This window comes from Pelecanus crispus, chromosome 10 (assembly GCF_030463565.1).
Source record: "Pelecanus crispus isolate bPelCri1 chromosome 10, bPelCri1.pri, whole genome shotgun sequence".
NCBI lineage: Eukaryota > Metazoa > Chordata > Aves > Pelecaniformes > Pelecanidae > Pelecanus > Pelecanus crispus.
In genome coordinates, this window is record NC_134652.1 from 11,389,666 (window position 1) to 11,401,217 (window position 11,552).

At 38.8% G+C, this 11,552-nt stretch overlaps 1 protein-coding gene across 1 annotated transcript; it reads left to right on the forward strand.

Moving 5' to 3' along the window:
- Positions 1-135: 135 nt before the first annotated feature.
- On the forward strand, positions 136-10,881 carry ZDHHC6 (zDHHC palmitoyltransferase 6). The gene is made up of 10 exons (XM_075717412.1): positions 136-384; positions 1,716-1,807; positions 3,997-4,156; positions 5,227-5,388; positions 5,999-6,052; positions 7,591-7,758; positions 8,073-8,114; positions 8,503-8,648; positions 8,737-8,780; positions 10,586-10,881. Exons 1-10 carry the CDS (start codon positions 136-138, stop codon positions 10,687-10,689), a joined length of 1,221 nt encoding a protein of 406 aa, XP_075573527.1. The 3' UTR covers positions 10,690-10,881.
- Positions 10,882-11,552: the final 671 nt, after the last annotated feature.

Consider the following 11,552-nt stretch of genomic DNA (forward strand, 5'->3'; position numbering starts at 1 on the left):
CCCTTCCCTTCCTTTCCCTTCCCCTTCCTCACGGCGCTCCGTCTCTCTCGGCAGCCGGCGGGACGGCGCGGGGCTGAGGGCGGCGGGAGCCATGCGCGGCGGCGGGGCGGCAGCGGGCGGGCGGCGGTAGCGGCAATGGGCGGGCCGGGGGGGCTGCGCCGGGCGCGGCGGCTGTGCCACTGGGGGCCCTTGGTGGCCTTGGCCGTGGTGGCCGTGTGCTCCACCACCGCCATGGCGGACGCCGCGCTGTGGTACTGGCCCCTGGACACCGCCGGGGGAAGCGTCAACTTCATCATGCTCCTCAACTGGACCGTCATGATCCTCTACAACTACTTCAACGCCATGTTTGTCGGCCCGGGGTACGTCCCTCTGGGGTGGACGCCGGTAAGCGCTGGCTTTCGACCGCCTCGGCCCCCGGGCGCGGCTGAGGCGCGGGGCGGGGCGGGGGGCGGCGGGGCCGGCCCCGCCGGAGGGCGTGCGGGGCGTGCGGGGCTCGGAAGGACGGTAGTAGTCGCCTATCTTTTGGTGCCACCGTTCTGCTTTCTCCCCGGAGAATGCAGCTACTCCTCAGGCCGCTCCTTTCTCCTTATCTTGTTTGGGCATCTTCGCTTTCTGCCTCCCGCTTTGCTGCTGCTTCCAGTGTTTCCAGCATGCTCCAGCTTACTCCATCCCTTCCTTGTTCTGTCAGTTTACACTGACCTGGGGCTGAACGGTAATGCTTCTTTACTGGCAGTACTCGTCATGGTTTATAGGTGCTCCTCAAAGCAACAGGAAACAGGCACTGCTAGCTGGCAATGAGAACTTCAAGGTTATCTGCATGCTTATGCAGGCACTGTTGAAGACTTGTTGCTAGTAATAAGGGTTAGAAGAACTTCATTTAGCAAATTTAAATTTTTTTTATGCGAGCCAGAAAATTGCGTGTTTATCTCATGTTCAGTGCAGTAGTCAAGGTAGAAATTTGCATTTCCTTTGCTTAGTAGTCTCTTAGAAGAGTAGTAGTCAAGAACCAGAATGCCACAGGTTCAGTATCTCAAGACAGCTGGCCAGAGTTTGTGTTCCAGTGGCATGATATAAAGATTAGTAATAATCACATTTATACTTGTGGAATATTTCTCAGGACAGAGTCTAGTGAGAAGAGGATCCTGATGTAGTCCTACCAGTTCAGCTGGGTATTCCACTTCATGAACAGAAGAATTTGGCCAGTATTACTACTTGCTATCTACAAGTCTCTTTGTCTCTCATCTTGCTGGAGTTGGCCATGTGTGTGTTGTCGAGAGAGGGTGGCAAAGAAGAACTAGTTGAATGTTAATGCTTACCAGTACTGTATTAGTAAGCCTAGATTGGCTCATAGTATAAAATGGAGAGACAAGGTGCACAAGCTTTTTTTTTTTATTATTATAAAGGCCTCATGCTGTTTTTTACTCTCGAACTTCACTGTGAAACCCTACTGGTACAGTCAGTCTTCCTTATGGAAGAACTGTTTATTTACTTTAGCAACCAGTACTTTCAGCAGTAGGAGATGGCTGTGTTGATAGCCAAGAGATTATTTCATTTTGGTTTTTTCTCTCCTCACCACCTACCATTAAATAGGGTTGGGTTATGAAACACACCCTGTCAGAAGAAGGAGCAAAGATGCTTAGGTTAGGAAAGTGCCAAGGTACGTATTGCCAGTAGAATTCTGTATACATCTAACACGCCTATTCTTCTGTTTAAAGGAAAAATCTCAGGATTGCATGTATCTCCAATACTGTAAAGTGTGTCAGTCTTATAAGGCACCACGTTCACACCACTGTCGAAAGTGTAACAGGTACTGTCTGTCTTTAAAATTGTTTTAAGTCCATATTAAAGCAGCTTCAAATCTAATGATAAGCTATTAATGTAATTTATTCTTGCAAGTCTTGTATTGTTCATTTTTAAGCACCTTCCATATGAACACTATACCTGTTTCAAATATTTCAACTTTCTAGTTGTATGATTTCTGTATGGTTTTACTGTGTTTATTATTTAGTTTAATAAATAAATCTGTCTCTAACATCTTCTTTTTAGTTTGAAATCAGTTCCTCTTAAGAACTTCTTGACAGCATTAACAAAACATTGCAGTGCTATTTCAGGGAAGTGAGCCTGTGTAAATACCTAAAAATCTTTCAGTCCTTTGCAAGTTCAAATATTCACCTGCTCGGAGAGTAGAAGAGCCTATTCTGTCATCTTTCCAAATGGGAGTTAAACCTTGGTTTGAAAACTTTGGACTGTTCTTTACTGTTCACTAAAGGGTTTTTTGAGCAGAATCAGCATGTTAAGTGAACTAATAAGCCTTTTGGGTCAACTGAAAAAGTTTGTGCCTTGTTATGTGTTAGTCTACCAACAGATTTGCTTTGAGCTAACGGACAGTTTTATTATAAATAGCTGCCCTGGAATTTAGTGCAGCTTGAAAAAAGCAAGCCACTTCAGATGTCTGCAGTCCAGGCTGTAGTTGCATTTGTCTTGGATTTACTGGATAGGTCCTCCTTTGAAGTACCACAAGAGAACATATGGTGAAAGGATATTTCAACATATGCATTCGTTTGTTATTCTATAATCACAAGATGCACAGTTAGTGTGTTTTTAGGAAGTAGAGACTGAAACTGTAGAGCAGTGCTGTAATTTGGCTGCATCATCCTGAGATTTAAAATTAGACTTCTTTCCTTGAGTGACAATCTTTACACTGAGGACTCAGTAGAAGATGGCAGGAAATTCTGAGGACTGTCTTTGCAAAAGCAATTTCTTTAAATAATTTAGCTTTTGTCAAATAAAACAGAAGAAACTGCAGCACATTCTCCAAATCATTTTGCTGATATGCTTTAAGAATTTTCTGCCCCCTCAACTCTGGCCAAAGTAACTCATTCCACATGTATTTCTAGCTGGTTGCAGTGAAGTAGGTAACTCAAACTGCCACCGGAAGCTTTCTATGCTATGGCAAGTTTGAGTGCATGAATGGAGTCGCTTCTTGTGGCCCACCTGAACGGGGTGAGGTTTCTAGCTAAGATCTAGGAACTTCATCAGAAACACTTGTGCTGATAATTACGATTGCATGTTCAAGAGGTTGTACAGTGGCAGTTGAGCATATGCCAATGAAGAATAATTAATTCTTTAAAAGGGAGAAACTGAACTTCCTATTGGGAATGGACTAGCTTGAAAGATAATGAGGTCAGTAGTTCCAATACAATTAACTCTTATTTTCAGAGGAGCTGGATATTTGTGTAATTCAGTCCTTTGTTTATCACTTAGGTTTGGTGCAGATGAATTGCAACATTAGAATTAGTGACTTTTACACCTGTTACCTTAAATCAATGCAATCTGGGATGTGGACAGATCTTTTGTCAGGTGTTTTTCTGCACCTGTAAGTTAAACCAAAATAACCAGGTTTATATTGAATACAAGAGTGTCTCTAGGGTGTTTATGCTTGTTAAATAGATTTTTGTAAAGGACTTACAGTGGTGTAAGGTCAATACATAGCAATTGATGAAGCTTTCAGAGGGTCTACTACTGAAGAGAACAAGACATTAACATGCTTCTGTCTGTGTATCTTCATATGTTCTTGCTGCAAATACTTCACAGGGGATTTGATATTTCCTTTATTTTCCTGGTGTACTTATTTTAAAAAATTGGCAATAATATTAGTGCTTATTATTGTGTTGATAGTTCTTACACGTCCCATTCTAGGCATCTGTCTCCCAGCTCTGGAATATGGGGTTTATTGGCAACTAGCAAGTTTGAGTAAAGAGGAGGATGGATAATTAGGGAGAGCAGGACCTGGGAGCATTTTTTATTTTGCTTTCTTTCACTCTACAACATGAAATATTCTGAATAGCAACAGAAAAAGAAACTACTGTGTTGATATGTCGGAAATTGGTGGGTTTAAATGAATGAATGGAGGCTGAGTAGTAGAAAGTTAGCTGTCCTTTGAGCTTTTTGAAAAACATCATATATGTCCTTTATATTAATATTTATTATTCACAGATGTGTCATGAAGATGGATCACCATTGTCCTTGGATCAACAACTGTTGTGGATACCAGAATCACGCATCTTTCACTCTGTTTCTCCTCTTAGCTCCACTGGGATGCATTCACGCTTCTTTCATATTTGTCATGACTATGTACACTCAGCTTTACAACAGAGTAAGAAAACATAATTAAATGCTTAAAATATTATTTAAGTCAGATGGGTAATTTATCTCTGGAAGTATGAGCCAATTTAGTTTCCTGAGAAGAAAGCATGTGGAATTCCCTGTTACTCTTTCAACATGTACTCTCAGTTCTGTTCTCTGCCTGTGAGAAGTATGTTCATTAATTGGAGGAGGATTCAGAGAAAGCTATTTCTATTTTCTGTACGTTTTTTTGTCCTGTTGTTTGTCATAATCACTAGGAGTTTCCTAGAGCTCTGCATTGACTGAAGACGGTTTCCGAGTAGCACTTTATGTAGAGAGAGACAGGCTGTGTTTTAGCTGGCACAGAAACTAGCTGCTATTTATTTCCAACACACAAGTTAGATGCTATTTATTTTCTTTTGCTGGCCACTTTTTCAGAATTGTATCCAGTTCTTCAAGGAAAAAAAAAAAGTACATTATTTTTTGAACTAAAAATAAATTATGTTGGATTTGCTTTTAAATTGAAAAATTTAACTGCAGCAACAATGAGCAAAGCTTGTTCAGGAATACATCCTTTATCTCAGATCCACGGTTAAGATTATGAGCTTTGATTTCAGCCTTTGTGGTTGCAATGAAGAGCTTGAAAACATCAACCGAGTGTAACAGAAGGCTGTGTGTTGTATTTGCAGAGCAATAATGTTGAGAACTGCTGTCTGCTAAAGCTTTTGGAGGAAAACCTGTAGCGTTTCCATTGAAAATAGAAAATGTTTGCATAGCACATTATCCATCTGAAACTGGTGAAAGCATTTTTGTTAATGTGCCAGAGTCCAGATTTTTTTTACTGATTTTGGGCCTAACTTGCGGAGCTTGCAAGATGGCAATTTTGGTTTAGCTTTCCATCTAGAGAAGGCCTACATCTAGCAAAGAATGTATTTCTGAAGAGGAAAAGTCTTTTGAATACCTTTTTTTTTAATTACTCCACTTGCATTATGAACCTGTCCAAAGTTGGACACTTACCTTCAGAGCCAGATTTCTTATTGGTAACTTGTTTGTTTCAGCAGTCATAATGTTCTAAAGCTGAATGATATTTTCCCTTTGCAGATATCTTTTGGGTGGAGTTCTGTAAAGATTGACATGAGTGCAGCCAAAAGAGACCCTCGACCCATTATTCCCTTCGGACTGTCTGCATTTGCTGCATCTTTATTTGCCTTAGGACTGGCATTAGGAACAACTATTGCTGTTGGTATGCTGTTTATTATTCAGGTAAGTTTCTGGCTTCTGTTACAAAGAAGTTAAAAGATGTAAATTTTGCCTGGTTGTGGAGCAGAAACAGAATTCAGGATTGAGATTGGAGCAGTTGTTTAGAGCTTATGTCGCTGTGTAACTTTTCCAGGGTTTTATGTTGCTTTCTCCCAGTTCCTCTGTTGTTACCACAATTTTATTTTTCATGGGAGAACCTGGAGGTGAAAATCTAATGAACTAAGAAAACAAGACATGGGCTTTATAAATTCTCTGGAAAAGGCAAAATACTTGGTATTTCAGGAGTACGTGCCCCTGTGCCTGAAAATAGGTATAAACATGCCTGATTTATTACTTGAAATGTTTGAGATCTTTGGAAGGAAACAAAAATACACATTTTAAGCATAAACTGAAATACTGTGTGATACTGTCTAAATGTATAATTCTAGGGGATAGCATTAGCATGTATCTATGTTGAATCTTAATTTTCAATGTTTTATATGTTTCAGTTAAGCCTATAAAAGTTGCTTTGTTCTTTAAAGCAAATTTGGGTTGTTAAGTGATGTTTTCTTTGCCCAGTTGATACATTTCTGCAGAAGATCAACGCTAATTTCACCTAACGCTTTTATTTTAGATGAAAGTAATTTTGACAAATAAAACTTCAATTGAGTCCTGGATTGAAGAAAAGGTAAGCTTTTATTACAGTGTTCTTGTACTGTATCGTTACAAAGTTTATTCTCCATATATATCAATTTCTTGTTTCTCCTCTCTGGATTTAAACCAAAGGTGTCATTTCAGTTCACCACCGACTTAACACCCAACCAACTTTTCCTTTACTGTCTCTGAAATTCACTGAAATAGATGAGAAATCATTTAAATGCATAGATTTTTCTTTTCTTTTTTGTTTGGGGGAATTGGTGTGAACATAGAAAAATATTTGCTTTTCAGAGACTTTGCTTATCTACTTGGAATATGTGGGTGTTTTTGTCTGGAACTTGAGTTGTCTTTGCTTCTTGTTATGCCTGCCTGTGTCTTTAATGGTCCACCTCCCCTACCTATTCTAGGTGGCGTGGGTTTGGCTCATGATTTCCCCCATTTCCTAATTCTCTGATTAAACTTCGGAGGATTTGCCTTGATTTTGAAGAAGTACTAGAAAATAATGAGATACCTAGTCTTCACTCCTTTAAATTTCTCTTTTGATTTCCATATCTTCATAGTTTTTCACAAGATTTTTCAGAAGAAATATAGCCAAGCAGCAGAAGCTAAGTTTAGAGGAAGCAAAACTGACTCAATATTTAGAAACTAGTTCAGAGCTACCAGGATACTTTGTCTAAGTCCACAAAAATTTCATTATTATCTTGTCTGTCTTTTATTCTGTGTCAAAATTAGCATGAGGATCTTGACTGTGTATAAGTACCCAAGTATTGTAATGCCTTTTCTTTGCACAGAATCTAGCTTAGCCGGATCCTAGTCCTTTTAGACCTTTGAATAATAGGACAATGGAACATAAATGAAAGAAAACCCTGTTACAACTAGATAGTAGAATTTGGAATAATCTGTTAAAATCTTTACTGTGTAAAACACAGGCTGTTAATATGTCCCTTCTGAAAACTGAACACAGACTGTAATACGTAAGTGCTTAATAAAAACATTATTGTAACAAAGAGAGCACACTCTTCTGTGGCTGCTCCACTAGATGTCATCGTTGCTGAAAGAATGAAAAGTTCATGACTGTAGAATGTGGGCTATTCAGAGAATGCCTGTATGTACAGTTTTTAGAGGTGGAATAGACACTACCAGTGTTGAATTACACTCATGATCGTTAATCAAAGAATCCTGAGTTGTGGGAGTCTTTGTATGTAACTGAGAAATAGTCAGTTATCAGTCCTTAAAAAAAGCCGTAAAATAAAATCAGAGCATGGAGTGGACTAATCAGTGTAGCCAGTTGACTCTGTTGTTAAAGAGTAAATGGGCGGGGGGGTGGAGAGGGTAGGGGAAAGGGGAGGAACAACCCAAACCAAACAGACTTCAAGTGCCATGATTGTTGTAGTAGTTTTAAAAGCCTGGGTTAGTATAGCAGGAATTTACTGCTCTTGCCTCAAAATGTTTACCTTTAGGTCTCATGGACCCATACAGGGCTTATGACCTGGCCTTCTTAATATTTGCTGATTGATTGCAGTTTGTAGGGTACGTTTTTATGTACTGTATTTCTTATTTATTTTCCAGGCCAAAGACAGAATCCAGTGCTACCAAACGGGTGAGACCTTTATTTTTCCCTATGACATGGGAAGTAAATGGAAGAACTTCAAGCAAGTGTTTACATGGTCTGGGATTCCTGAGGGAGATGGCCTGGATTGGCCAGTAAGAGATGGCTGTCATCAGTACAGTTTGACGGTAATTGATCTTCAATGATATCTCAAGTTAATCCTCCCCACTATCCAGTTGGCTGCTTTCCTTTGCAGTAATATACCAGGTTTTTAAATAACTAAAATAGACTGACTAGTAATACATACACTTCAGAAACAGGAGTTCTGTCAGGTGTTCTCCCATTTTTTGATAGACTGAAAAGTTATGCTTTTGTGTGCTTTTAAATGCTAGTATTTCCTGTGTTTGTTCAATGGTTTCAATACCTGTCTTCATTTTGTGTTGAATACACAAGTCCTTTTAAACTAAACACTGCCTAAATTTCTATTTATAATCATTTATAGATAGAGCAACTGAAACAGAAAGCAGACAAGCGAGTAAGAAGTGTAAGTATTTGTGAAGTTTGGTCTGAAATGACTTTGAAATATCAGTATAAATAAATAAGTAATTGCTGAGATTATTTCTTTTCTTGATTTCAAACTTAAGAGTTAAATAAAGACTTTGTGTTTCCACACAAACAGTGTGCTTAATTAAACTTAGCATTTAGCTTTCTTTGTGTTTGCTCCTTAGTCTCCAGGTGGTAAGAAACATGACAATAAAGATGACTGTGCTTCATTGTTAAGCAGTTAATTTAGAATTTAGAGTCCCTTTGACAGCCATTGTCATTATATCAAATCTAACGGTATGCTTGAATTGATTTTTTTGGTATGAAACTGTCAGCAAGGCCATAACTCCTTCCAATAATATATTGCCATGTTCTGTTCAAATTTGTAGGTGCGGTATCGAGCAGTAGAAGATTACAGTGGTTTCTGCTGCCCTCTGACTAAAGGTGTTCAAACATTCTTCACAACACCGTGCACTGAAGAACCTAGAATTGCACTGAGTAAAGGGGATCTGATTTTAGCCACAAGAGGCTTAAAGTTAGTGGCTCCACACCTTTATGTTTGGTTAAAAGAAATATTGAGATGAGTTCTGGAATCTAATTACCTATTACGTTTTTTTCCCTAGTCACTGGATGTATGGTGAGAAGATTCTCGACTCAGCTGCTGACGGTATGAAGCAGTTATTTTCATTTTTTCTGTTGAAAATTACAGATCAGTTTTATAGCTGTCTGTAAATGTGGACAATATTAACCGTTCAGTTCTCAAAATGTATAATGACTGACCTCATTGGCATTAGCTTCTCTCCCCTCTAAAACAACAACTACAGTTTTTACATCTGGTAGACTTGCCAGTTTTGATAAACATTAAATGAATCTGTCAGACTGAAAGAACACTCATCTAGTAGTTTGTTGAAGGTTGAGTGGGAAGGGGGAATACTTCACATTCTAAGCAAAAGTTAGACTTTTAGACTCTAAAGAGGTTAATGATGATTTCTTTTGATTTTTGAATAGTGGTCTTTCTTAAACACATTCAGATTTCCTACCTAAACACCCCATATACATATAAGACCTGGGATTACTCTTTGTACATCTTAAAAACAAGATGTTATGTCTTTGGTTTGGGATCAATTCTGAGGACTTTGACATGCATTTACAAAATCTACAAAATTTACAAAACTATCGAAGACATTAAAGACTCCTGCTGGTCTGTAGAGAGACAACATCACAGCCACCTGCATTGAAATTTTTACATCTTTTTACTTTAGCCCTCCTGCTTAGGACTGAGCTAAAATTTTACCTGCCAGAGGGTGCATTGGATTCCCTTGTCTCCCAAACAGTTGTTAATTCATTGCATGTACTTTCCATGTCTGCAAAAGAGAGGCAGCCAACAGTCACCTCATTGAAAGTGTCCATGCTTTTCATGGGAGGTCTGAGACCCTCATGGGCTAGAAATGCTTTGGCAGCTCACTCCAGTGAACTCTTTCAAACATCAAACCTAAATGAGTCATTGAAATGAGCGTGGTAATAGTTTGTATTGCATTGCTTATTATGAAGATTAGCCGGAGATATCTGTGCTATAGCAAATGTTTTTTTAAAATTGGGTGAAATGTGGTCTGGGTGGGGAACTTGGTGTATGCTGAGAGGCTGGATTAGAATTCAAAATAACATTGGCATTTTGGAGAACTAGGGTTCAAAAATAGGATGAGATTTGTTAGGAAATGTATAGCAAAATGCTAGAAATAGGCAGGAATAACAAGCTGCACTGTAACAAGATGGAAAAATGAATGATTAAGTAGCAGTTCTTCTGAGGGGAAAAAAGAGTCAATCATCATCTTAAGACGAGTCAACACTTGCAAAAAGAAAAAAGCGTATGGTTTCCCAGATGCATGAAGTAATCCTTCCATCCTACTCAATATTGGCAGGGACTCAGCTGAAATACTGCCACAACTAAAAGCAGCTACTGCATCTCAGGAAAGAGGAAGATCAGCTGCAAAGGGTTGAGAGGAAGATAATGAAAATTATCAGAGTGCTAGAAAATGTGACTTAAAAGGGAAAGGTGAAAGAATTAGGATGGCTTACTTGTAGAGTGATAGGAGAAAGCCAGGGTATGTGCAAATAGTTATCAGCTGCGTGAAAGTCTGTTGTAGAGAAGGTTGTTAGCTGCTTCTGGTGTGTAGAAAGAGGAGTTGTGAACTTGAATTATAGACAGAAACATTCAGAATAGCGTATTAGGAAAGATTTTTCTCGTAGTAAGGAAGGTAGAACACTGGAAAACTGGAGATCTCTGAAAACATTTTAGGCAGTGGGAGAGAATCCATGTGTCCCCAGGCAATGATGTTAGGAATGACTGAGATGTCCTACCTCGGAGAAGAAAATAACCTAGGTAACCTCTTGATGTCTCTTCCAGTCCTGTGTTTTTTCCTCTGTAGTGGGTCATGTTTTGTTCCAAGTTAATGCAACTTTTCATGTCTTAAGGTGGAATAAGAGAACGAGGCTGGTTCCCTAAGAAATGTGTGGAAAAATGCCAATATGACTCTGAAACGGATCAACCCGTGGATGGAGAGAAGAAAAACAGATAGCCTTCTCATTTTTTAAATAAGAAATGGAATTTTTACTTCAGACCACAATCCTTTACTTGAAATTTTCTGTGTATTACTTTAGACTTATGCAATGAATATGGTAGGACAAGGTTTTCTGTTGATCACGGCTGAAAGGATATGCCTGTGCCATGGTTTGTGTACTTTTTTAACAATAAATAACTGAAGAAGCCATTCAGTGGATTGCCTTCAAGATGTATCTTTTACATCCCAAGTCAGTTTTTTTCTTTTTGCTGTTTAAATTGCATTCTGAAAGTTCATATTTTAGGTTTTTCCCTCAACCGCATCTGATGTGATGCGTGCTGCTTATCTTTTGTATTTTGCTTTCTCTGAAGCTGCCCCTGAAAACTATAAAATAAACATCTGATTCAAATTCAAGATAAAATTTGTTACCTGTGACTTTTAATGATGTGAATTGTCCACCTCAAATAAATGATACATTCATATTCACTTGTGGATTTAATTGTTCTTAGACCTACAAGAACTTGTTTATAGGCATGGGAATGTGAACTGACTGGGAAGTAAAGATTTCACTGTTACAAGTTGGTTTTCAAGGTTAGAAAGACTTCAGGTTTTGCTATAAGAATATTCTGTGCTTTTAATGGCAAAAAAAATATAGCCAGCTTTATCTGTTCCCTCTGAAATCTGAGCGTGTACCGAAGAGACTGGAGTTCTTGATCCATCTTAAGAGTGAAAGGAAGCAGTAATGCCAAAAATGAAAATTTTTGTGAACCTAGTTGCCACTATAAGTGATTAACACCTTTCCTAAAGTATTTTCATTTAGCATCTGGTACAGATTATTAGAAGGAAGACCTTAAAATGGAGTAACCCGTGCCAGCTGAAGG